The 26773-nt window shown below is 32.4% G+C and overlaps 1 protein-coding gene and 1 long non-coding RNA gene across 9 annotated transcripts in view; one reads left to right on the top strand and one right to left on the bottom strand.

The window, feature by feature from the left end:
* The window catches only part of LOC146996995 (cullin-5-like), a 332836-nt gene that overhangs the window by 193261 nt on the left and 112802 nt on the right, over nt 1–26773 (bottom strand). The window contains exons 6-7 of one of the 8 annotated variants that reach the window (XR_015041051.1): nt 18561–18691; nt 6222–6252 (exon numbers count right to left, since the gene is read on the bottom strand). The exons of 4 other annotated variants lie outside the window; for them this stretch is intronic. Coding sequence is in view for 2 of the 4 variants with exons in the window: in XM_085816412.1 (XP_085672538.1) it covers nt 19071–19157 (87 nt within the window). In the remaining 2 variants the exon portion in view is untranslated. Of the gene's footprint in view, nt 1–6221; nt 6253–15078; nt 15688–18560; nt 18692–19062; nt 19158–23905; nt 23936–26773 lie in introns of those variants that run through there. 3 more of the 8 variants (XR_015041050.1, XM_085816412.1, XM_085816413.1) reach the window with 3 other exon arrangements.
* The window catches only part of LOC146996996 (uncharacterized), a 216420-nt gene that overhangs the window by 91947 nt on the left and 97700 nt on the right, over nt 1–26773 (top strand). The gene's annotated exons all lie outside the window — the stretch shown is intronic.

Raw genomic sequence — 26773 nt, 5'->3', positions numbered from 1 at the left:
AGAATCATTTTTTATAAAATCTTTTTAGAATTTCTTGTTTTCAGTTGAAAACCTTCTACAGAAAACTATGAAATATACAGGGTACACTTAAGCCCGATACCACCCGTTTAACTGCCGAACGGCTGCAGATATATTCATAAAATTGTGTCTAGGCTATGTGCTACTTGATGAGACAGCTTACACCTGGTGCCTACTTGATGAGCTAGCTTACAGAGCCACCTGGTGAACAATGGCAGAGTTAGCCTATCTTAAAAGCAATATGAAATGGGGAGAAAAAGTGAATTACAAAACTGTAGAGCATTGTCGATACGAATATACACCTTATGAATATCAATGCTAAAGACAGAACACTGAAAACGCACATTTGTTTCTTCGCTATTTCCAAAACTGTGACGTCACAAAACTTGAACAAAAGGAGAAAAGATTATTTTTCGGATGAAAAACATGGCCATATCGTGGCACAGCGATGTCGCATGTAATTCACAGTCGAGTGGAGTCTGGTTCAAAACCCATGGGGTGCATCCTTATACTGATTGTCTTTACAAACAGAGATGATAACATACAGATCACGCACAATCGTGTCGCAAAACACATCAATTCAATGCAACTTGAGCTTGGTATGTGAATTTGTGCATTGCAAATAGTGTACGAAACGCCACGCCGTTTCACCTGAGCTATAAAAGAGATATGTCCTCATGCTTGTATGTTGAAGTTCATTATCATGGAGCAATTTTCAAAAAATGATTATTGAGAATCTACTTACATGAATGTGAGCACAAGGAATGATCAGCAATGCAGTTGCATCGGCAATGTTTTCTTTCAGGCCTGCATTCTTCATAAAAAACTATCCTACAGGTTGTGAAACGTTTAAAGGAGATAGGCTGCATGACTAGCTGACTTCGAACTGGCAGACCAGCAAAGGTAGGGCGGGAAGTGCAACTGGAAGATGTCTTATCATACGGCCTCACATATCCAAACAGTAGCACAAGCGAGATAAGTGAAAACTGTGGTCTTTCAAAAAGTTACTTTGGGAAAATCCTAAATGAATCAGGTGCTCATCCATACTGACCAACACCTATTCAGGCATTACTGGGGAATGCCTAGAGATGTTTCACATAATGCAACTTCGTCATGAACCTGATAAATGTCCAGCCAAAATTCTTGGCAGGTTTAGTGTGGACGGATGAGGCATGCTTTTCGCGAAATGAAATATACAATAGGCAGAACACCCATTACTGGGCACTGGAAAAATCCATCATGTTCTGTCAACGTTTGACATCAAATACAGTTTTCAATTAATGTTTGGTGGGGACTTAGAACAGGCTAATTGGCTCAATATTTTACCATGATATGCTAATGGCCTCACAATAGTGAGAACTTCTGTAAGACATACCAGATTTTGCTGAGAACCTGCCGTTGCTTCAACTCCCGAATGGTTGGTTCACCCATGACGTTGAAAGTGAACCAGTACCTGATGGAGGAATCTGGAGAAAAAATAATCGGGTACAGGGGTTTCGAACAGTGCCCCCCCCCACGTTCACCTCAGACTCCAATGGAGTTTTTCCTGTGTGGATACCTCAAACAACAGGTGTGTGTGACCCTTCCACAAGCACTGCAACGACATATTACAGATGCTTGTGCAAAAGTGTCACCCGCTATGCTACAACATGCAACATGAAGTTCTAACAAGGTCCAGATGTGCATTTTAGGTGAAGTTTAAAACATCAAAAACAAAGATAGCTGGTGATAACTAGTTGTCTTTTTCTTTCTAAGATTGTTTCATGACGTCACAGTTTCGAAAACTGTGAATAAACAAATGCACATTTAAAACATTCTGTTCTTAATATTCATGTCCACGAGGTGTCTTTTTGTACTAAATCGATGATGCTCTAGAACTTTGTAATTCACTTTTTCTTCCTATCTCATACCGTTTTTGAGATAGATACGCTGTTTTCCACCAGGTGGTGCTGAAAATTATCTCACGTAATAGTGCATAGCCACTTTACTATACCTGGACACCACTGACTATAGCCGTAGCCGTACAGAAGTTAAACGGGTGGTAGTGCACTTTAGTGGACACCCTGTATATTTTAATATTCCAAAATTTCAACTTTTATTTTTAAACCTGAAAATATTACTTTAAATGAATAACCTCAATAATTATCATTCTAAACATTTAAAGGTACTTCCTGATTACCCAAAACCCTACCGAAAATTCTCAAACTCATCGGTGACTAGATAGCAATAATGCATTAGTGAATTTGGAGAGAAATCTTTGTTTGGGTATCCTTATGTGGAGCACAAATGCTTCTCCACATTCTTGTTTTACATAGAAAAATTAATTTCTCAGAGGAAATTACACCAACTGATATTTGTGTTTGGAATACTACCAGTTTTCTTTATAGAATATCTTTGTTGTACATTCCACTGTCCAACAATACATAGAGCAAGTAATTATCGTAAATTAGATATAGGAATATTCAAACAAATTCTAACACTTTTCTATCAATTTTTCACTTCATATGTCTATAAAATTTGGTTACTTAAAAAGTACAACTTCAAAAAATATGAATTTTTGCATTCTCGGTTATTGGCCACACTACCATATTTCTGAAGAACTGCAATACTTTCTTTTTCATCAGCCCTAAAACATCTTATTTTCTTAATTTTTCAATGATGTAAGTACAATATTTAGCTTATGGAAACAGACGAAAATAATTACACAAACTTAGCTAATAAAAGCTGTTTAAATGTTATGTTTCAAAAGCACATTCAAAAAGCTGTGCCACTGAGGGATAAAAGATTTATACTAGCCCTTTATTCAAAATTATAATACCGTTGCATTTTTCTCTTCACGTATCTTTATATGGATTTGAGTGAATAAGATCACAGCACTTGATGAAAAATAGAAACACAATTTATTGGCCAGTATTATTCAAGACAGCTTCAAAATAATGCTTTTTACAGTCATCGAAGATCTACTACAAACATGCTGGAAGAATCAGCGACACAGCCTTCAGGTTATCTGGCTATAACAGTGGAGACAGCTTCACAGTAAAACACCAGAGTACAGCTCCTGATTCTGCTCGGTCGTTCTCGGTAGTCTACATACTCTCGAGACTCTCCACACTACAACTCGCGATGCACTCGACAATACACAAAAGCACACCTCCCGACTCCTTGGTTCAGTGATTGCCGGAGCTCAACACACTCAAAGATCAAATTTGGCGATGTTCTAACTCAGAATTCCCAAAGAGGCTCTCTCGATGCACTCGACAACCAACTCAGCACTAGATTTGGAGACACTCGCTCAATGAATTGACTAGAACTCTGTGCGAACTGACTCTCCACATACCAGCAGAGTTTATATAGCTTTTGGCTTGTGTTCGAGAACATTCTGGGCTAAACCAGTAAGAATTCGTTTCAGAAGGTTCTCCATCTGTCTATGGCATATAGTCAATTTTGTCGCCAAATGTGGCAATCCTGTCTTCCCTTGCCTTTTTTTGGCAACCCTAAGACTACTTTGCAGAGCAGCTATCTTACTGAGGCTGGGCATTTCGTACCAATACTTTGTAAAAAGTTTGAATAATTTTACATTCAAAGAAATACTCACATTTTATTGCACTTTTAACATTTCAAAAAGAAATAAAAAGATATTCCTTTGCCATGTTCTTAAGATACACTTATTAGTTTATCCAACTAGCAGATTTTCCCATTGCAAAAGAACAGGAAATTTGCTGCTTTTTGGAAATTCATATCAAAATTGCACCATTTAAAAAGATAAAATGAAGTAAAGATATTAATATTAATATTAATATATATATATACAATAATATATATTAAAATTAAGCCAGAAAACATTAAAGAAACTACTTACCGACTGTACAGAATGAGATTCAAGGTACTTAGCAGCCCGCTGCTCTTCCTCTGTCAACTTCTGCTCAGCATATTGCATATAGTTTTGAACACCATTTGCTTCTAAATACTGTGGAGCTTTAACCCTATAGAAAGCTTCTGTTGCATCAATGTACGCCTTTTCAAAATGATCTGAATACATCTGCAACTATGTACAAGAATAAGCACATGCTGTTAGTTCTAAATTGAAACTAAAATATTAAACATAAAATTTATTGATTTTATCTTCAAATACTAGATATAGTTATTTACATCTTCAGTACCTTCAAATAAGAAAAATCAAGGATAGGGAAATTTCACCTTCCTTAGCATGTGATTTCATGGTTGAATCCTGGCGACGGAATTGTTCTAATAAATACATAAATGCTCTACAAGTGGCACTTGTATTAAAATATAGTGAATGATAATTCATTACCACTTGGATTTTACATTTGAGTTTCCAACTTTTAAGTTGCCCTTTAGTGAGGGTAAAATGTAAAGGACTTTTCCCTTTCCTTACCATGTACCTTCATGGTTTAATGGGAAGCATGTCTGGCTGGAAGTAACTGGAAGGTTCAAAGTTTGAATTCCAGCAACAGCATTGCTCATTTTTCTTGTTTCTTGCTTAGATAAATATCTAATAGCTCTGCAAGATACCAATCAATTTCGAGGTGCAAGCAACAATAAAATAATTTAGGCTATAACTACAAGCAAGTGCGTGGTGGAACACCAGCATAAGTGGATGGAACAACAGAATATTACCACCAGGTTGTACAGGTATTTCCACTACATTAACTCTGTTTATGTAGATTTCTGCAGTTCTGCTCTAATTTTGAGGGAGGTCACCCTGGAAGATGGCCCGAGGGTCTGCCACCTCCTTTCCACAGCACTGACCACTCGAGAGAAGAGGCTATAACTACAATAGCAATTTTATCCTGGAGGAAGAAGACAAACTTTGTGGGGCAAGCAAAGAATAAGACGTGAAAGTTCACAAAATCCCTATATTAGCAGATTTACAGAAAATTTCATGATGGAAGATAATAATGTTTGGGGAAGGGAGAGAATCTGCTAGAATTGCAGCAGCAACGTTGTAACTAGTACATGACAAAATAAGCATTATTAGATTAAATTTACATTTATAAACCAATCAAATTCTATGAACACATTCAATAAGTTTATTTTTGATCAAGATTATGATCTGACTAGATTGTGTTTTTTAATATTATATCAGATATATGCAGTTTTTTTTTTTCCCACTTAAGTAGAACACTTTAAAAAAGAAAAGAAAAAGCATCATTTGGCATCAAAATTGTTTATTGGCACTGATAGCAACAGAAGGCAACTTTATGTAACTTCAGCTGGTTAATTCAAAGTTTAATCTTGGAGTTTGGATCTTGGAGTCAGATTAGTTTGCAGTACATTTTTTGGATATTTTAAAAGAAAATGGCATAAAAATATAATGACATATTTAAATATTATGTAGTAATTATAACAAAATTTAAAAAATCATATATAAAATCTAAAATTTATGGATTTATTTGCATTTACAGAAAAATTTGATAGTTGTGAAGCCTCAGAAAATTCCTTAATGCTTGGATTTTTGATTATTTTGCACTGCATTTTTGCAAAATTCTAATGGAAAATTACACATAAAAAAAAAAGAAGAAGAAGAAGAAAAAGAAGGAAATATTTTGAAATTTGCCAAAAAAACCTGACAGTTTTAAAATTTTAAAAATTCCTTAAAATTCGTGAAAATTTGTGTCATGATTAAGTTAATACCCTCATTAAAACCACAGCAAACACAACTTTTTTCTCAACACTACTGTATGTAAGATAGTATAAATTGTCTTTACTGATACATAATTTCTTATAATCATGTCTATTACAACTATTACTTAATCTTACTACATGTGAATTTGCAAACTGACATCATACAAACTTCTTTTCAATCATTTTTAATAGTAAATGTCTATTCTATGTTTGAAATAGCAAGAAGAAAATACAAATACATACTACTTTCATTTGTTCCATTTCTTTTGATGTCAGTCTTCTCCTTGTACGTGCTTTCCTAAGCACAATCTCACAGTAATTCGAAAAATATTCAGGATAATGAGACTGTGAACGTGTTTTGCTGCCAGCCCTATACACAAGAAAACATTAATACTCAAAATCAGATCTGTAAGAATTTTTCAAAAATTACTAAAATTGCTTTAAAAGTTGCACTTTGATAGTTTATGTTACAGAGTAAAATAACCAATTTAAGAAATTTACATGAAAACAGAAATAATCTTACCCATTTTGTTTTGCAGTTATTCCTAAACTGAAAATGGATGAATCATTGATAACTTGCTTAAAGGCCTGTGAAGGAAAAATTAAAAATATTAAACAAACAGGGGAGCATTATAATTCAAAATCTGCCTGTTAATATCAAAAAGTAATAAATCTTTCTACTACAGCAAATAGAATAATGGAATTCAATAAGTATCTAATGCAATAATAAAAACCACAATTAAATGCATCACACAGTCCAGTAAATCAAGTCAGAAAGCTTAGAACTTTCTGACTAGGTTTATAAAGTGAGGCATACAAATTTTAAATTAAAAAGAAAAAGATTATGACACAATATTTATATAAACACATAAGAATAATAGTAAATTATCAAATTCAATTAAGTTTGCTCTAAAAAGATTGTTTTCTTCTTCCACTATAGAACAGAATTCTATTGTAACATGTGAAAGTTCTGAGTTTATATTCTTTTGCTATTTTATTCACTTTAGCTAATATCAAAAACCAATTTTGAATTTGATTTGAAAATCAAAGTTATTAACATTTCTAATAAAGTCAAACTCAAAATTTAAACACACAATTCCCCCCCCCTTTCAGAGTAAAGTTTTATAGATAATTCCACAGTTAAAGGTGAGTATCTTTTATCTAAGCATTAATTCCTTTCTGTCATGTAATTCAATTAACTTGATTGAATGAGTTTAGATTCTTACTTAAATTCAGTTGTCTTATTAAATTAGTTTTGTTTGCCACTGAATTTCATATGCATATATACACATGGCTTTAAATATTTGTTAAGCTAGAAGAATTTTGTTTTTAAATAAATAAATGATTTAAAAAAAAAAAAAAGCAAAGTCAATCTTTCAGTTTTATAAACTGTATATGTACTTGTTATATGCCTTAAAATGAAAAATAATTTTTGCAAACAAAGTTATATAATAATTTTAATCTTCAAAATATGGGGAAGGGGGAAAAATTTTTTTCCATGCTCTCAAAAAATTCAATTTTCTAGACATTGTTGCTTATTAATATCAGACAGATGAAAAATTACCTTAGCTATCAGTTATCAAGCTCAAGATGTTTGCCTAAAACATCATAATAGAAGTACCTAGATATGAGACAGATGGGAAATTTCTCATCTGCCACTTAAATTGAATGTACCTTGAGCATCTCATCACTACTTCAAAGAAAATAAAATTTAAGTGATTTTTATGAATTCTGTTGACTGTTTCTTAAGAACGAAGAATAGTTTCTTATCTTTCATTTTCCGTAGATTTTAGGTAAAGTTCTGTCCAGTTAAAGACTGCTATGAATCATAACTGTCAATGACAGCCATTGAGATTTAGAAATAGTTGCATGTACACTTTGCTATCTTTCCATAAAATTCTGACTTTTGGATTTCAGCAATTTTAATTCTGCTTGCAATAATTTATGTTAAATAAGTATTACTGCTACTAATCGGAATTTTTAACATGACAAATTTTTTTAATAATTTCAACTAATTTAAGCATAGCACCAGAAACTAATACAGTACAAAGTCTGAAATCCTGACGTCCATTATCCGGAATGATCTAAAATCCAGACCTCAAAAGCCACAAAAACTTTTTTGGGGGGGTATATTTTTTTTTACACATGTGCATTTGATTTTTCCTTCCATAATAAAACACGTGGAGATTTTCATTTAAAAATTTCGATTCTTAAATTCATTTAGGCACTAAATAAAATAACTTGTTATGGAAAAACAATCATGTAAGCATAAATTTGTGAGATTAATAATTTGGATCTGTAGCTGTCTGCTTGGCATACATCTCAAACCGAAACACTCACCTATTTTATATCCATGATGTCGACCTGGCAAGTCATTATTTATTATATTTTGCTTTCTTCACTGCATGTTTATCAATACATGACAGCTTCAGTAATAACTTATGCAATAATATTTAAACTTTTTTTTATATTAGTAATTGAATAACAAGAGTATGGCAACCTTTTACGCTTAGCAATGATTATAGATTTTTAAATGCTTTAATAAATGTTGACAAGGCAAATTCAACAAAAATTTCTTTTCATATTCTAAAAATAGATTTTGTTAATGAAACTCATAGGCCAAAAGATTACATTTAGTGCTATTTTAATTAAGAATAACTGATATGTTATTCACCATAAACCCAGAAGCGGCGGCAGAATTTAGGGAAGACGAAATTTTTAGAATTTGAGGAAGCACCGAGCAGGAAAATTAAGGGATGAGAAGTTTTTTATGATTTAGAATGGATGCAAAGTTAAAGTGCGGTGAAAATTTAGAACTTGGGAAGGCACTTTGTAGCAGAATTTAAGACCCGTAGAGACTGCATTATGTGATTTTAGCGGCGGCTCTAGATAAAGCATTAAGCTACGAACTTTAAAGACATTCAGGTACAGTAGACTCCCGATTATCCGCGCCTACCGCACATTTTTTTTTTTTTTAAAAACCAAGCGTAAAGCAAACAAAATAAAAATTTTCACAAAACTGTGCGAAACGGTAAATTTGCTAACATCGTGCTTATTTATTGCAAAAATATCCCAGGCCTTCTCGGAACCTTACCCTCGGCCCCTATGATGAGTAAGTGATTACTCACGCTTGCAGTGCCCGCTCCACCGCCCTTTCTCGTCTTAATCTTACTGACACGTTCACTTCCTTTCACTCGCCATTGTTAGTTTAAGCCTAATAGTGTTTGTGAACCGGTCCGAGTTAAATTTCTTATCTTTTTATTGTATTCAGTGCTTGTGCTTTTTGGTTTTGTGTTTTTGTTACTCATTTAAAATGTCAGGAAAATGAAAGAAGGTTGTGTTGACGATAGCGCCAAAACTAGAATTAATTTCCAAAGTAGCAAACAGCGCTACAAGGTAGCATATGGAATTGGATTACAGAATCGCGGAAACAACAGTGCGTGACATTCTAAAGCAAAAAGACAAACTGGTGAACTTTGCATCAATGTCGGATAGTGCTTCCGCAAAGAAAACGCGAAAAAGTGTGAAAGGTTCTACCTTTGATGAGCTAGACACGGCATTGACAGAGTGGTTAGCTGAAGTACGAAAACAGGGTACTCCTGTAAATGGTCCTATCATTGCGGCGAAGGCAAAAACCTTTTTTGAGTTGTTAGGCCTGAAAGGAAATTTTGATGCATCTTTTGGCTAGTTGACTCGTTTTAAGCAGCGACATGGAATTCGAGAAATTGGACTTCATTGGGAGAAACTTAGTGGTGACCAACAAGCAGCCGACGATTTCCACCATGAATTTGAAGAATTTGTATTAAAAAAAAGAGCTATCTTTTGATCAAATTTAAAATGCCAACGAATCGGGACTTTTGTCGACAAATCGGGAATCGCACTTTAGCATTTGAAAATGAAAGTAAAGCGGCGGGTTATAAAAGCAGCAAAGCATAGGATCACTATCATGTCTTGCAGTAAGGCTACCGGTGGACATAAACTTAAGACTTGTTGTCATTGGAAAGTTTAAAAAAAAAAAAAAAAAAGAGATCTTTCAAAGGCACAAGGATAGAAAATTTACCCGTTGTTTACTTTAACCAAAAAAAGGAATGGATGGACCGAAACATTTTTCAAGAATTGTTCGAAAACATCTTTTTTCTTCAAGTGCAAAACATCTTAAATCGAAAAGCCTGCCTGAAAAAGCTGTGCTATTGATCGACAACACACCTTCTCAGTCAGCAACAAGCATGTTAAGTCTTCTGATGGACAAATTTTTGCAAAGTTTCTCCCCCCCCCAAACATTACTGAGCTAACCCAACCCATGGAACAAGTAGTCATTGCAACAATGAAGAGAACATACAGAACCAAGCTGCTAATGACCAAAATTGAAGAAGGTTATCTGAAAGAGTTTTGGAAACACTACACAATCTTCGACAGCATCTACGATATTGCATCTGCATACAACTCAGTGAAACCGTCAACCCTCATAACATTATGGAGAAAACTCATGCCTAATGTTGAAGCCAACAACAACCTAACCCCTTTGAGTTGTAAAGAAGAGAAGGAAGCTATAGAGACGCCCACAGCAACTTTTGCCGATATGGTGAAAACAGTTCCGAGTGGTGAGAACGTTGATGCTGAAAGCATTAACGAGTGGTTGGAGTGTGACGTCAACGAACCTGACTTTGAACGCTTGACAGATGACGAAATTGTGAAGAAAGCAAGGGGAGAGACCGAGAATGAAGGACAGTGAAGTGAAGACGAAGAAGATACTGTGCATATGCAGAAGACTCATGAAGCGGCTTTGCACAAGTCTACAGATTACTGAGCTATTTGGAAGAACAAGACGACACGGAGTTGGCCGAGAAACTTATGCTACGAAAAATGCAATCTCGGATCAAGAGAAAATGCTTCCAAAGCACAAAGCAAACACAAATGACTGATTGTTTCAAAAAGGTTAGTTTTACAGTTATGCTTTTGTAATTACATAATACATTACAGTATTAAAACAGTACATATGTATTAATTTTTCTGTGTATCCTTGACGCCTCTCGTAAGTATACAAAACACTTTTCTATTTTCATTAACAAAATGCATTTTAGGATAGTTTTGAGTGATATACTAAAATATTAAGCGTTAGTTAAACATTTCCCGCTGTTTATTTTACATTTTATTGTATATAAAACGATTTTTCAAAGTTGGAATGACTGTTTTTTCTTTTGCTATATCCGTTTTTAGCTTTTTTTCGGATTATCTGCGATTTTTGTTATCCGCGGCGGCCGCACCACCCAATTCCGCGGATAATCGGGAGTGTACTGTACAGCAAACCAAAGGTGAAATTTTCCAATTAACGGATTTTGTCAAGAAACGTGGAGAAGTGGTAAATGAAGATGATATAAAAGAAGTTTTTCATTGCAACGACAATGCCCCAATTATCAATCAATTAATGGACAGCGAAATCTGTAGTATGGTTCAAGATCCAGAAAATACCGCTTCCGATAGTGAAGAAAGTGACAGAGCGGTTATTGAAAATGAAAAAATTTCGATTTATAAGTTAGTTGGTATTCTCCACACAGCAATTACAGGACTTGAACAGTGGAACTTTGTAACTGAACAAGAAATTATGTCTGTTTATAGAATTAAAAAGAAAGTATGAGCACAAAAAAATAAAGCAACTTAAACAACTTACATTGAAAGAAAGGTTTAATAAAAAAAAAAAACAAATAAATAGTAAGCTGCTTTTTTTTTAAAATTAATAAATTTTGATACTTTTTAGATCATAATTTCTCTTTATTTCATAAACTCAAATTTCATATTTTTAATTGTATAATTTCTACATGCCATCTTACTAAATTTTAACTGATGATCTAATATCCAGAAAAGTCCCAAATCCAGAACCGCTGAAGTCCTGACGAGTCCAGATTTCAGACTTTGTACTGTATAACTGCATTTAAATCAGGCAAGTGGACAAATGACTGTGGGAACTGCAACTGTAACTAAGATTATATAAAAGCGCCGTCTAGAATAGGGTGTGATCAGACGAAAAGTGAACAATCATGAGGATGGACGTGTACAAAATGTTTTACAACTATTCTTTTACTTTTATTTTCATTCTTATGTAAATAAATTCTAGTTTTAACTTCATGAATTGTAGTCATGTTTATCATCAAGTCTTCCCTACATAACAGATAATGTAACTGAGTGCAATTTTTTGGTCCATTTCTAATCTTCCGTGCCTTTTCAAACATAAACTTCACCACTATAGTCATAATTTTATCTCATTTTGTGCTTTTAGAGAGATCTGAACTAAAACAAAAAAGACAAAGAAACAAAAAAATTTATATACCTAATCATAACTATATACCATATGGTAAATTTTTTAATTATAACATAATATGTGTAATACCTTATCTCTTGATGCTGTGAACCTAGAGTCATCATTAAATGCTTCTTTGACTAGTTTACTAAATCTTATAAATAATTCTATTGCCTGGGCAACATATTTTTCACAGTCCTAGAAAAGACAGTAAACATAAAAACAAATCAATAAATGATAAAATAAAAAGCATTTGTTATATTAAAAGAAAAAGATGAATTTTGTTTAATGACTCAATTTTATGTACTCGCAGATATAATAACACAATTGCAAAAATTTATATTCTCAAAAAACAAAGGAAACAATTTTCATATTGTTTCTTTCTTTAGAATAGCATATTTGTTTAGAAAACCTACAGAAACATTTGTTAGAAAACCAACAGAAAGAATTTTTTTGAGTATTCATAATTTCAATCCTTAGATTATTTAAAATTTCAATGCCTTAATATAATTTATTATTACTCAGGCATGTCTCTTGATACAGCTATTATCTACATATACTTTGTTAAATCATCATGCATCTTCTAATATAACATACCAGTAGTTCTAAGACACATTAGTGATTTTCAGTTCTAATAATAGAGAAAAAGGATATGATTCAAAGAAAATACAATGAATGAAATCAAATGTTTAAATATGTTTAGAAAACTGTTTTTTAATGAGAGTTTGATCTATTTGCAATTTTAAATTCCTATTTAAATTAATAATTTGAAAAATATGCAATTATAAGATCCATCAATTCTAATCTGTTTTTAGTAATGTTTATACAATCGTTAACAAAAGTTGAATCTTAGATTTAAAGAAAAAAAGTATAAATTATTACTGGGAAAAGCATACCTAACTGTTAAATTAAGTTTGCTGAATTAAAACTTTGCTTGAAATTGTTTCCAAAGTTATACATATGATACATTGATAATCTTGACTCGACTGGCTTACAGCTATTCACAGCCTCATATCAATGCTCAAAAGGGTGAATAACCACTTCTGGCACCTTTCTTATACAGTTAGCTGAACAACTGTTCCACCAAATGAGCATATCAACTTAGTATAGTGAGCAAGAGGAATTAAAGCCTCTAAATAAGATGAAAACTGAAAGTTGGAAAATATTGCTAAGCTGCGTGTAAAAAAAAAAAAAAAAAAAAAAAAAAAAAAAAAAAAAATTGTTGATTTGTCAAGAAAACACATATACAGTAAAAGCTCAATTATCCAGCATTCAAATAATCAGAAAGTTTAATTAACGAGAATATTTTAAAATTTTAGTAAATTCATTGTTATTATTTACAAAAAATTAAATAAATGAGAGACTTTTACAGCCATCATGAAACACACAGGGACTATGACCCAGAATTTTTTTTAAAAATGTCTTCAAAATAGTGATATTTAGTCCAAATAATGGATAGATATGATATCACATTACAATCATAAGATCTTTGCCCTGTTTTTATGGAAATCCAATTAATTTTCAAAAAGCCTTTTTTTTTTCTTTTTGTAAAGAAGGATGTAAGTTAATAGTTGTTTATTTGTTTTTCTTTCACATTTTGAAGGAATGATTAAAATTTGGGACTTGCCCTAGATGAGCAAGCAGTGGGTTATAGAGGCAATGCTAAATTTTTTGCCACAGAGTACCTACCTAAATTTTAAAAATTCCACAGCCCTTAAATTCTATCGCCAGTGCTATTTCACTGTTTGTAATCATTTTGGTGCCAACCCTGGAGTAGCATTTATATTTATATTAAGTTATATGATCCTGCCAAAGTGTGTGTTAATGGGCACAATATGATATTTTATTTGAAAAAAAATGGTTAAACACTGGTGATACAACATGAAAAGTTTTGACAAGTAATTTAAGCTTTTTTAGATAGTATAGCCATAACTCGTATCCTGCGATTAACTAATTTAATAAAGAGTAACCAGTTCTTTCAAATTTTGGCCAGAATGATTAGCAGAAATTTGGCAGGATCTCCACCAACTTTCATGGTCTATGGCAGCGGTTCTCAACCTTTTGACTAACGTGTACCATCTAAACAAAAACTGAAAACCTTTAGTACCATCATTACAAAGTACTACTACATCACCACTCTTGAACAAAGCTCAGATCGCATAAATTTACAAGTGTTAGAGAAAAGACTCAGTCAAGATGTTGGGGTTTTAATTTTTGAATTCAATAGTTAAAAATACTTCGCTTCTTTACCACCAATTTTTCTCTTGTGTACCACCCAGAGATTTCACTGTCAGATAAGATGTATTACTTTTACATGGTTAAGGCCTATGACTATAGATCACCTTTTATGTCTGAAATGCATTTTTATTCTTTAAATATTCATGACGTTTAGATAGGCTTTTGATTCAAGCTGATAATAAGCAAGATGGCAGTTTTCATAATTTTATAACAGATATCTTCCCCACATTCATTTAGCTTTTCTACAATGTTTACTTTTATACCTTCAATTATCCCAAATTTTCCCTTACTATTCATTTCCTGAGTTTTCCAGATTGTCGAGTTTTTACTGTAATTATATTATTACTTATCACTTTGGGAAAAAATGCTGAATATACAATGTATTTTGGTTTTGAATAGAACACATTACGGAAAAATCATTTATACCATGCACAGAAAAGCAAAAAATACATATCCAAAGACAGACATACAGTACATGAAAATATAAATACATAAGCAATACTTTAATAAATCCAAGAAAAGCAAATATTATATAACCATTCATTGAGATGCAAACTAGATTTTTTTCCCTAGTAAGGCCACTGCCAGTTTTAGAATGCCTAAAGCAGGTTTGATCTTTCTTATTATTAACTGTGTTTTCAATCCAAGAGATATGACTGTTCACTGTTGGATTTCTAAACTGACAAATAAATAAATGTATGTATAGATTTAAAAATACAGTGATTTATATAAAAAAATATCTTCATAACAGCAGATATCTTCTCTGAGACTGCAATGGTGGTGACTCCAATACATGGTAAATAAGTCACAGCTAGTAGGGTTTTTTACTTATTAATGTGCTGGTCATTTCTGGAAAAATTTTTGTGAGTTTTGCAACCAGTATTACAGTTCCCACTCTGCTGCCATTTTGTAATTAAAATAAAATGAATTTACATTTCATGACATGTTGCAGGCAGTGGAATTGGAATACCTGGAAATATTTGCATCCATTTCTGCTTGTCTGACTGCTCTGTCTGCAGCTCTGTTTCTAACTATACAGTGGGAAGCTACTATAGTGGGGGATTGTAGATATATACAGTTTTTGCATTTTCTTGATAAGAGGATAGCTGCATTTCTTTTATAGGTGGCAGACTAGACATGTAATTAAAGTATATGCAAGTTTTTATGCATCTTGGTACTTATATGAGTCATTGCTACACATATAGTCACCAATTCTGTCTGAAATACAGTTTCTATTACTTTGTCTGCACATTCAAGTACTAGTTTCAAACTTATTTTGAAGAATACAGTATCTACTTTTCACTCATCTGTGTACAGTTTAAAAAACGTATTTTCCAAAATGCCATGGAAGTTGGTGAAAATTGTTAAATGTCATCAACTTAGTGACAAAAATTAGCACTAAGGCCAAGTAAAAGGAATTTTGCTGTATCTCCAGTTCTACAAGAGATATCCTTAATACTGCCACATCAATTGATTTAGAAGTTAAATTGCTACAAAATAATACATAAATTTAAAGACTAACACATAAAGCAGCCACAAATCCTAGATTAAAAAAAAACATAATAAAAAAGCATAAAATTACCTTACAAAAGGCATAAAATAAATAAATACAAATAAGCAACAACACAAAAATATGTAAAACCAAATTATAAACACATAAATACAAATAGCTATATAAATTACAATGACATACACTATTGTAAATCTGTATACAAAGAAAGACAATGATTTACAATACTCTCATATTTTTTAACAACTCCAATACCTGTTAAATGTTTTTTAGTTCACAAAAAAAAATTTAAACAGAGATGACTGTGACTATAGCCATTGGGGATCACAGCTCTCAAACATACAAAAATTTATTAGTTTCAAATAGTTAATTTATACCAAATATATTTTCATTAGGTAGTTTGGTTCCTTATATTTGTGCAGAGTTAGGTAGGCCTGAAACTACTAAAAATTTGGAATATTTAAGGAATTATGTAAGTTAATATACAAGGTGAGACCAAAAAGTGACTCACCCCTCCTTTCAAAAATGAGAACAGCCGATGACCTGACACATGCACATTACGATATTTGGTACGCAACGTTGAAGTTCAGGGTCATTTGAAATTCAGAGTCAGTCAAGTTTCTTGTTTCCTGTTTGTTTGTGCAGTCACTTAAACCTGAAAAGTGTTAGTGCATTGCACAATTTACCAGAAAACAATAATGAAATTCTGTTTTAAAATGGGTAAAATTGCTACATGAACCTTGGAAATGCTTCGAAGTGTGTATAGTGAAGACACTTTATCTCACAAGATAGTATTTCAGTGGTTCAAACTTTTCCGTGAAGGCTGTGAAAGCATGGAGGATGACATCGCAGTGGAAGACCAATGATGAGCAGACTGACAGCAAATGTTGAAAGAGTTAGGAAGTTATTGCTGCAAGATCGCAGTTTGTCCATCCGAATAATGGCAAACAAACTGAATCTTCCTCATGAAATCTTCTGAACAATATTGATGCAGGATTTGGGTAAACAAAAACTTTGTGCGACGTTTGTCCCTCATTACTTAAGCGATGAACAAAAACAGCGGCGATTGGACTCCTGTGGCGACTTGATCAATGCAGAAGATAAAGATGACACATTTTTACAATCAATCGTCACAAGAGATGAAACGTGGTGTTTTGTGTATGATCCAAACATGAAACGCCAAAGCATGGAATGGTGCACTCCCTTATCGCCGAAATCAAGAAAGTTTCACTCCAAAAAATCAAAGGTTAAGACAATGTTGATTACCTTTTTCAAAGCACAGGGAATTATCAATAAAGAATACATACTGGAAGGTCAAACAGTTAAAGGTGAATTTTATTGAAATGTTATGAAGCACCTCCTGGCTCACATTCGTTGTGTTCGGCCCCATCTCCCTGCATCAAGCAAGTGGTTTCTGTTGCATGATAGTGCACGCCCTCATACTGCAATGTGTGTTAGATGGTTCCTCGTGCAGCAAAAGGTTACGGAGTTATTTCACCCTCCTTATTCCCCTGATCTTGTGCCAGCAGACTTTTTTCTCTTTCCATGACTGAAATTGGCACTAAAGGGACACCGATTTTCAAGCATCTCAGACATTCAAGCTGCTGTTACCAAGGAACTTAACACAGTCTCAAAGGACTAAACTATAAAGTTTCTAGATAGTTTCTAGAAACTATAAAGTTTCCAGAACTTGTATGAACATTGTCAGAAGTGTATTGTAGACAGCGGGAACTAGATCCCGCCACCTACAATACACTTCTGACAATATGCAAATATATAATATTTTACATGTAATGGTATTTATATGTAAATATATAATATTCTGGTATTTATATGCAAATATATAATACAGTTATTACTATGACATCAGTCACCTTACTTTTTGGTCTCACCTCGTGTAATTCCATAGCTCACTCAATAATAATAAACATTCTTACTTATACATATATATACACATACACATGTGTGTGTATATATAGTATATATATATATATCATGTACAAAAAGGATAGAGAATGGCCTTATCAACACAAAAAACTCAAGGCAGTGACCCAAACAAGTTTGAGAAACACTAACTTAGAGCATAAAATATGATAAATCAATCATGACTAATGCATGGATAAAAGCAATATAAATTTAACTGATTTTCAGCCTCCTTATCTATCTATTTTCCTACATACAAATTAATCTTTTTTTTTCTTTTGTTTTTTAAATTCTGATTTACATATATTATTTCTAGCTTAGATAAATGTAACTTGAAATCCTTTCCCAAAGAACTGATCCAAACAGCTTTCGATGCAAAATATTGGAGGTTTCCTCAGATGGCCAACAGAAGTAGGAAAATTGCCAGTGTTTGGTGTGGGATATAATAATTGGTCTTATTACATTATCCCTATTTCTTCCCCCAAAGAATTGACATGCAGGGATTTTCACACCAAATCCACAGTTTCTAGGAATTAGGGATGGGTTGTTTCTTTGTTTAGCACTAGATTAATGTAATTTGATAACTTCCTATTTCTTTAGCAATTCTGAAGGAAATTTCAAATACTGCCATTATTTTGACTGAAAAGCACTGTAAAAGGTATCATCATTAAAGACTCTGAAAAAAAATGTAAGTTAAGTAAAATATTTCATCCCATCAGTAAAAGATATAGAATACAATACTATAGCTAGAAACTAATATCTGAATTAACTAATTTCAAAAAGAATATTGGAACAGGAACTTCTCTCCCAAAATTTCCATAACTCTTTTCACTTAATTAATCATATAAATTATGAGTCAAATTCCATACGAATGAGCTTAACATCATCAAATATTAATACATAATGCAATTAATTACACAACATAAATACCTGAGTAATAATGGGTGCAGCAGCCTTCATTTCAGCTAAACCTTCACTAATAATATAATGCTCTAAATCTCTTAGCATAGGACTAATACCATCTGAAGCTTTGTCCATCAATTTGAACATCAACTGAAGCTCTGAAATGCAATTCCGTTTTAAATTAAAAACTACAGAATAAACAATGAAATTGGAAGAAAGAAAAACATCCACAAAATTTTCATTCTTTAAAACTAAAGAATTTAAAAAACTAAAGAATAATGTAAATTAAAGAGTAATATTAAAAACTAAAGATTAATGTATTATATTTTTACAAACAACAGCCCTTTTCTAAAAAATAATTTTCAACTCACTTGTCTGCTATCAAAATTACGATAACAGTTAACTAATAAGCTTTTACCTACATGCAGATAATAAAGTTTTAAAATTCATGTTAAGTAAGTCTTGTTAAACTTACTTAACATGAATTTTAAAACTAAATTTTAAACTAAGTAAGTTTAACAAGACTTACTTTCTGCCTCATGATTTTTTTATCATTGCTGGACATTCTGCTAAAATAACTTCTTGAAATGTTGTAACAAGCAAATCTACAATGCATCTGGTAAACTAGCAATAAAGAAACATTTATTAATTCTGCATTTAAAATAAAACTGGATAACAGACAGATTAAATATGTATTAAAAGAACAAAATAAGCTACATAGGAAGACTAGTTAATGAATAAAACTCTTCAAATTCTGCTGCTATAGAAACAAATTCTATTATTATAAAAATAAAACTGCATGATATACTGATGTAGCAATCAGTTTTGTTTTTCAACATTAACTCCACTCACATCAAAGCTCATTCCATCAGTGCATAAAAGTCCCAATACTTACTGCATCAAAATTTTTTTGCATTATGTTGCAATCATATAAAGATTTCTTGCTCAGTGTCTGCATCATCCACAAAACATGCACTGCCAAAGTGAGCTTTGAGGAAACTAAAGTGAAACTCACTTGCAAACATCAGTCCATAATGTCAGAATATGATTTAACACTCACAATCAATCCTATCTTTAGAAATGTAAAAAAGAGGCTTCACAACCATAGCTAACCTAATATATATTTAGTACTTTGACATAAATCAATACCTTTTGGTAAACACCAATAATGATACATGTGTCCTTTCCATGTAAGTGTTATGCCAGCTCTAGAAATTTTTTTGTATTTCCTAAGTTGCCCTGATTAGCGTAGTGGACAGTGACACTGTCTGCTGTACTGATGGGCATAGGTTCTAATTTTGGAGAAGGCACTGATGTTTGTCAGCGTCTATGTGGCGTGGAGAGCACTCAAAATACTGGCAAGCTGAAAGTAATCTTCAGTAGTTTGGTGGCAAAAGAAGAGTGGAAGACCTTTTGAAACCTTTGGGATGTGCTCCATCAAAATGGGGGTAGAAACGTACAGTTACTGCATTGGGATAATGACTGTATGACCAATAGTGAATGTATTTGTATTCTTCTAAAGACTGTTACTTTAGTCACTTTAAGGAAATATTTCCCTTTTTAACTAGCCTTATAATCATGGTAACAACTACTGCAAAGACTGCCGAGTTCGCTAATTTTCTAAAATTCCCTAATCCTTTATATACAATGAAGACAACATAAATTAAAATCATGAATGAAGGAAGGTCCACTAAGATCTTGAAGTGCACATTTTAAAGAAACAGAGTTTAGAAACACATAAGTTTTCTCTTTCTTTTCCTTTCCTGCTTAATATGCTCTCTCTTCTTGAAGGCGAGGGTTTAATACAGGATAAAGATGGCTTCTTTTGTTTACCATTTAATGTCAACTTCAAATTAATTAAATACTAGCACTTATCTAGATAATTTTTACTGCATTTCATATCATGTATTTACTAGATTTATAGAGATACTAATCAAAAGCAATCCATTATTTTCTGGCCCGTTCTATTTTGCTAAAAATTTACGAGTCTTCCAATGTTCCTAAAATGAAACTGCACGTAACAATGGTTGAATAATAGAAATAGTGTTAACAAAATTGTCATCAAAGTATTGGAATAAGAACTGGGAACTGGTTTGAAAGATGTCATTTGCCTTATTTAAACGACTTCATATGGAGAGACAGATAACCTGTGGTGTTAGAGTGATACAATTTTGTAATCTAATTGTCAGATAATATGTGTAGGAAATTAAAAATAATTAATCAATTAATTAAAAACTGATTAATTTGCTTATATCAAAAAGACATTTCATTGCCCCAAAATGCCAACTGATTGTTGGCAATGTGGTGTATTGGCAATTATGAGCTAATACCCAGACACTATAAATTCCTGTAACACAGGGTCCCCAACCTCTCTGTCCCTAAGAGCACATTCTACAATATCTGTTGGATGGTGGGCACCATTTATTTTTTCAAGGTGAATTATAGTTGGAAAGAGTTAATATTACATGCACGTAAAAAAAAAGATTGGTTGCATTTTGTTTTGTGCTGGTATCAGGGTTGCCACTCAAACAGGAGAACGAAATTCCCTCCCTTTCTCAGGTTTTCCAGGAGTGTTTTTAAGAAAATTCCAGTCTATCCATGTAGTGTGCATTTGTTGTGCTAAAGGTAAATTAATTGTGGTGCCACTTGATAACACAAAAATTTGCTAACTGCATATGACTTATATACATATATATAAAGTATATTACCAAAACATTACTATTATGACTACAATAGGAGTTATTTTCCATTTTCCCCAATAACTTTCATTTACAAAAGAAATTAAATAAGTACAATGCATTCCATCTAAACCAAAACCAGAAATGAAATTCATTGATTTTTCAATGCAATGTATGAACTTTTAAACATAAGATTTTCTCCACCATTAATTGTAATAAAATTATGTCATGAATGATATTAAAAAGTATTATACATAAATTCTGGAATGGAAGTTATTGTTCACAAAATGGCAGTGCGGGGCCCATTTATATCTATCCTATTAAATAATATATAATTGGCAAACAATCACCTCAGTGATATTTCAACACTTGCTAAATTCTGAAAGGTTAAAAAAGCATTTTTTATGCAAAACTGTTAATATAAGCATACATAATATATGTTAAATGAAAAATATTTATTAGAATTAAAAATATGACATTTAATATATTTAAACAAAACACTAATAGAAAAAATACTAATGAAAAATAAGCACCAAATTAGATTTCTTGTTTTAACTTTGCAATTTGCAAGTCAATTGAAGAAACATCTCTGCTCAATTTTTGTTTTTTTGACTCCAAAATTTTAATCTGTGCCTTGTTCCTTTTGTCTAATAGTATTTTTTATGTTTATTATCACACAGTTTTTTGTCTTCGAGTGCTCGGTGATATGCACCACGAGCAGATCTGGCATATCATAACATATAAGGAGTTACATTAATATTAATCACACCTCCATTTACTTTTATAGCATCATAAACAGTTTGCACTGCTGTTAAAGAATTTTCCTGCAGATTTTTCACCAACATATCATTATTAACTGAAAATCCACTTTCTACTGTGGAATTGCCATGTGATAAAATTAGAACTAGTTTTACAACACTCCAAAGTTCTTTAAAATCTGAGTTATTAATCAAATCCTTATAAAAGTGATCAAGTCACATTGAAGCATAATTAGTAAAAGTGTCTTTCCAAACACCCTTACTTCTGAATAATAATTCTTTAAACTGCATTTTTGATTTATCTGAAACTGTGGAATTTATCCATTCACTTTCATATATTATATGCAATAACCTCTCCATCCTTTTCTCACATAAAAATTCATTAGACGTAATGAGCTTAGGATCTAATGAAGAAATGTATTTAACTAAGCTATATTTCAATGGGCTTCTTTCAAATATTTTTTATACCAGCTTAACCAAAAATGTTCTGCACCGAGTTCTGAATTCTCTTTTGTTAAGATCAGATACTCCACTTTTAGCTAAACTCGCCCCAGCAGCAATACCCCCATCTATATCTGCAACATTACAATAAATGTTTTCATCCAGAATATCTATATTTATCAGTTTTTCAGGAGCTTTTGCCTCTCGCAGTATATCTCTTTTGACAAATTTGGAGAGAAGATGACTTAGCATACTATGGAAAGTTGTATATAGAAAGGGGCACAAAGGATCAGCTGTCTGAAATGACTTTAGAAATGGATGTAAATTAACTCCTGCAACCGAAATAAAAAATGAGATTTTTGCCAAAAGTAGCTTATCTTTAACAGCTTCTCTCAGTCTTTTGAATGACACAGTTTTTGGTAGTTCGGATGATTCTACATATTTTTTGACATGATGAAAAATATCAATAGCTCTCTCAGCAACAGGTATGTTTTCACACCATTTTACTTCACAAAACTTCAACGGAAAAGTTGTACAGTTAGTGATGGCAATATAGTCTGCTTGCCAAGCAAGACTGTCTTTACATACTCTATGCATATTTTTAAATAATGCACTTAAATTCCAGTCAGTACCTTTATGGCCAGCTCTAAAGGCACCATGAACAACATGCAAACCACAGGACCCAATATGTAATACATGGCAGGCATCATTATTTGCTAAATTTTCTTTCAAATCTCTGAGGAATTTAAGATTGACATTTGGTCCATCCAATGATACTTGCAGCAATTTCTTTTTATCTAGCTCTGAGGTTCCCTCAAAGAAACTTCTCAGAAGGTCATTGGCAGATACATGTCCCCAAAAAATTGATGTGAGGTATCTTCATTCCTCGCACTGTCCCAAAATCTAACAAAAAGATCCATTTTGCCTCTCTGGACAATTCTATTTAATGCTTCATTGAAGCAAATTACAAATTCAGTGTTCTAAGATCAGAAATGAGCATCTTTTTGAAGTATGGAGCTAAACCAAATGACACTAAATATGACATTTTTGTATGTCCCAGGGTCATAGCTTTAGCTTTATTGCTGTCATCAAACACTTTCTGGAACAGAACAGCAGCAGCATTAAATGCATTATAAGAAACATCTGAAGAAACAAATTTCATAGCCCACAGTAATTCCGCAGCAAAAACTTTGTCCTCAGGTGTGAACGCGTTTAAATTTGATGATTCAGCAACTAGTGCCGAAGACTGCTGTGTTTCAGAACTGCTTTTATCTATGGAGAAATAGTTTTTTAAGTTTTCAGAGTTCATCTTCACAAAAATGATTTTCTTATGTTTTACACTGTTTATGTGGCTTGTAACTGCTTTCCTTCCCATGGTACTAAGCATGATATTTTGTTGGCAAAACGTGCATCTTGCCATGTTAGGAGCTAATTCGATAGGTTGCAACCATGGATTCCACTGAGGATTGAGACTAGAATCTGCCCAACCTGGATTAAAAAATGTCTTTTTTCAGATATTTTGCAGCTAAAAAAAGAAAGAAATCTATTTAATATTTTTAAATAAATTCAAGTATTTTATACTTATTTAGCAACACACATAAGTTAAAAATATGTGCACTAGATTTCGTAATGGTATGTTATCATACTGCCAGAATTAGTTTCACGAGTATGCCACAGAAAATTGCCTGAAATTTGAAAGTATTAACTAATAAGAAATAAATTTAGAAGGATGAAGCAACATTAAATGATATGAATAACATTTAAATAAATTAATTGAAGATTAAAAAGTGAATTACAATAATTAACGGTATTTTGCCAAATATAGTTATATTGAATGGTTAGTCAAGATAACTTGTTATTATTTTGTTTAATTTACTCCAAAATAACAAGGCATTTATAAAAAAAAAAAAAAAAAAAAATGTTTAAAAGATTTTGTTTTGTATGAGCTTGGAGGAAGGGCACAGCAAAATTGGAAATTTCAAGCAAAAGCAGGATTGATTACTGATTTTTACAACATGAAGTGTATAAAAAAAGAGGGGACAAACATTTTAATATTTACTGTTTGTTTCTGAATTCGGCAACAAGTTTTATCGTCGTTTATTTCTCAAAAATAAATTTTAAATGCGAATTATTTAAAAATCGAAACAACGGAAAACTGAATTCAGAACACACACACACACAAAACAAAACAAAACCAAAAAAAATGGGGGGAGAAGAATATTTTGCCGATTACAAAACAAAGTCAATTTTTTTAATGAAATTATAAAGTATCAGATTTTTTTGCGTCATTTCAAAGTCCAATAATCATAATACACGCCACCAACGATGTTGAAAAGCTAAACAGTTCAATTTGATTTGTTTAATACTGCACAAAATATGATTCAAAAAGCAACAATAAACTTCTTTTAACTTTAAAAATGCACTGCATGAATTCTTATCATTTTAAAAAGCAAATACGATAGAGTGTTACGTAAACATACATTAAAAAAAATTAATAAGATGTAAAAGATTACAAAATTTAACTTACCAGACTTTTTAACTGAAAACAGAAAAACATGCTCTCTTAACCACGAGGCATAACTTCATCTCTTTCTTCCGTTCCACATGTGCATACGATTCTTTGTGCGAGCCCCTGAATTCAAGAGGTTACTGGAAACAAAGATACTGGAAACTTTCTTTGCCTTTCTGAAAGACAATCTGGTTAGCGCCGCAAAAATTGGCTCTATGCCAGCTGCCCGAATGACAAGCACGCAATACATAATTCCCCAAGAACGTGATCACTGTCAACATTGGTGCGAAAATCAGTTTTGGGGGGATTGCCGTTATGAAATTCCCTAATTTTTTTCAAATTTTGACTAAAATTGTTAAATTCCCTGATTCTTCCCTGACTTTTTTGGTCAATTTTCGATTTCCCTGACTTTTTTCGGTTTTCCAGGTAGCGTGGCAACCTTGTTGTATCTGTGATGGACGCAATTTCTATTTCATTAAAAATGAGAAAACATTTTATTCAAAATTAAAACATTTTTATTGTGATCGTATAGTGACAGGCACACATTAAACAATTGGTAGGCACCATGGTGCCTACAGGCATAGGGTTGGGAACCCTGCTCTAACACTTCCTCTAGCTATTTTCACAGTCTTCAACTGCCCTCAAAGTTTGGTGGAATTACTGACTGAGTAGAATTTTTGTTAGAATTTTTTAGAATTACTCACGCAATTCTTGTTATCTCACAGCAATTTGTGAATTACTTAACTTTTTGTTATATATACTAAACAGTTTGAATTAATTGAAAAATGTTTGATCAGATTGTGTGTGTGTGTTCTGTCTTATTTTGTTTTGGAAAAAGCAATGATTTTAAATTTTAATGCTTGTTAAGACAGCAAAATAAAAGTTCCATTTCATTTTTATTAATATTTTTTAGAATTAAGAGACATTTCATACTGTTGATACTCTAAAATTATTAGGAAATGGAAAACATTAGGAAATGGTTTTAATAAGTTAAAGAAACCTTGAATAACTTTTAAAATTTCACATAAAATAGCATTACGTTAATATTATTTAATTTTTTTAATATTTTTGCATACATTTTAGCAATCAAAATTAACATTTCAAAGCAGTTTGCAAACTACCTTTCCTGAATTACATGAATATAAAGAACAAAGCAATGAACATTAAATACTGGGAAACTTTTTCAGTGTGATATTTCTTGCTGATGACATTCATAAAACTAGCCTTAGAGTTCTAATAGTGATATCAGTAAAAAATTTAAAGGAGCAATTTAGTTATATACACTCTCACAAAAAATATATATATATATATATATATATATGCTCAGAGAAGGAAATAAACTACTATCATGAAACTTAACAGGCATGTACTGTCTGAGGAGATAAACAAGTGATTACAAATTCAAAACAAAACTCATTTATTAATAAGTTATGGCATGAAAAAGGTTACAAATCAGTAAGTAGTATAGCCACCTCTGGCAGCTATACAAGCCAAAACATGGCGTCGCAACAAACCAAGTACGTCACCTATGAACCTCTGCAGAAGATCATGCCATAATCTTTACAAATGTGCAGTTAATTCGCTAATATTACAGGATTCCATGCATGTCCTAAACATGCTCTGCTGGTGAGAGGTCTGGTGACCTGACAGGCCACAGGAGTATGTCATATTGTTGAAGACGTTGTTGGGAGAATCACACAATATGTAGATGAGCATTCTCTTGCTGATAAATGGCACCTGGACAACTTGATAGTATAACACAGTACAACCAGCATCAAAATATCCTCCACGTAACTGCAAGTGGTAACAATATTCTGAAGGATGACTAGAGGTGATGGTGTGTCCCAACAAATC

The sequence above is a fragment of the Stegodyphus dumicola genome, chromosome 5 (assembly GCF_044657685.1).
Source record: "Stegodyphus dumicola isolate Sdum_Otavi_A_Nest chromosome 5, ASM4465768v1".
In the NCBI taxonomy this organism is placed as follows: domain Eukaryota; kingdom Metazoa; phylum Arthropoda; class Arachnida; order Araneae; family Eresidae; genus Stegodyphus; species Stegodyphus dumicola.
The sequence above is the reverse complement of the archived record's forward strand: the minus strand, read 5'-3'. Positions and strand labels throughout refer to the sequence as shown.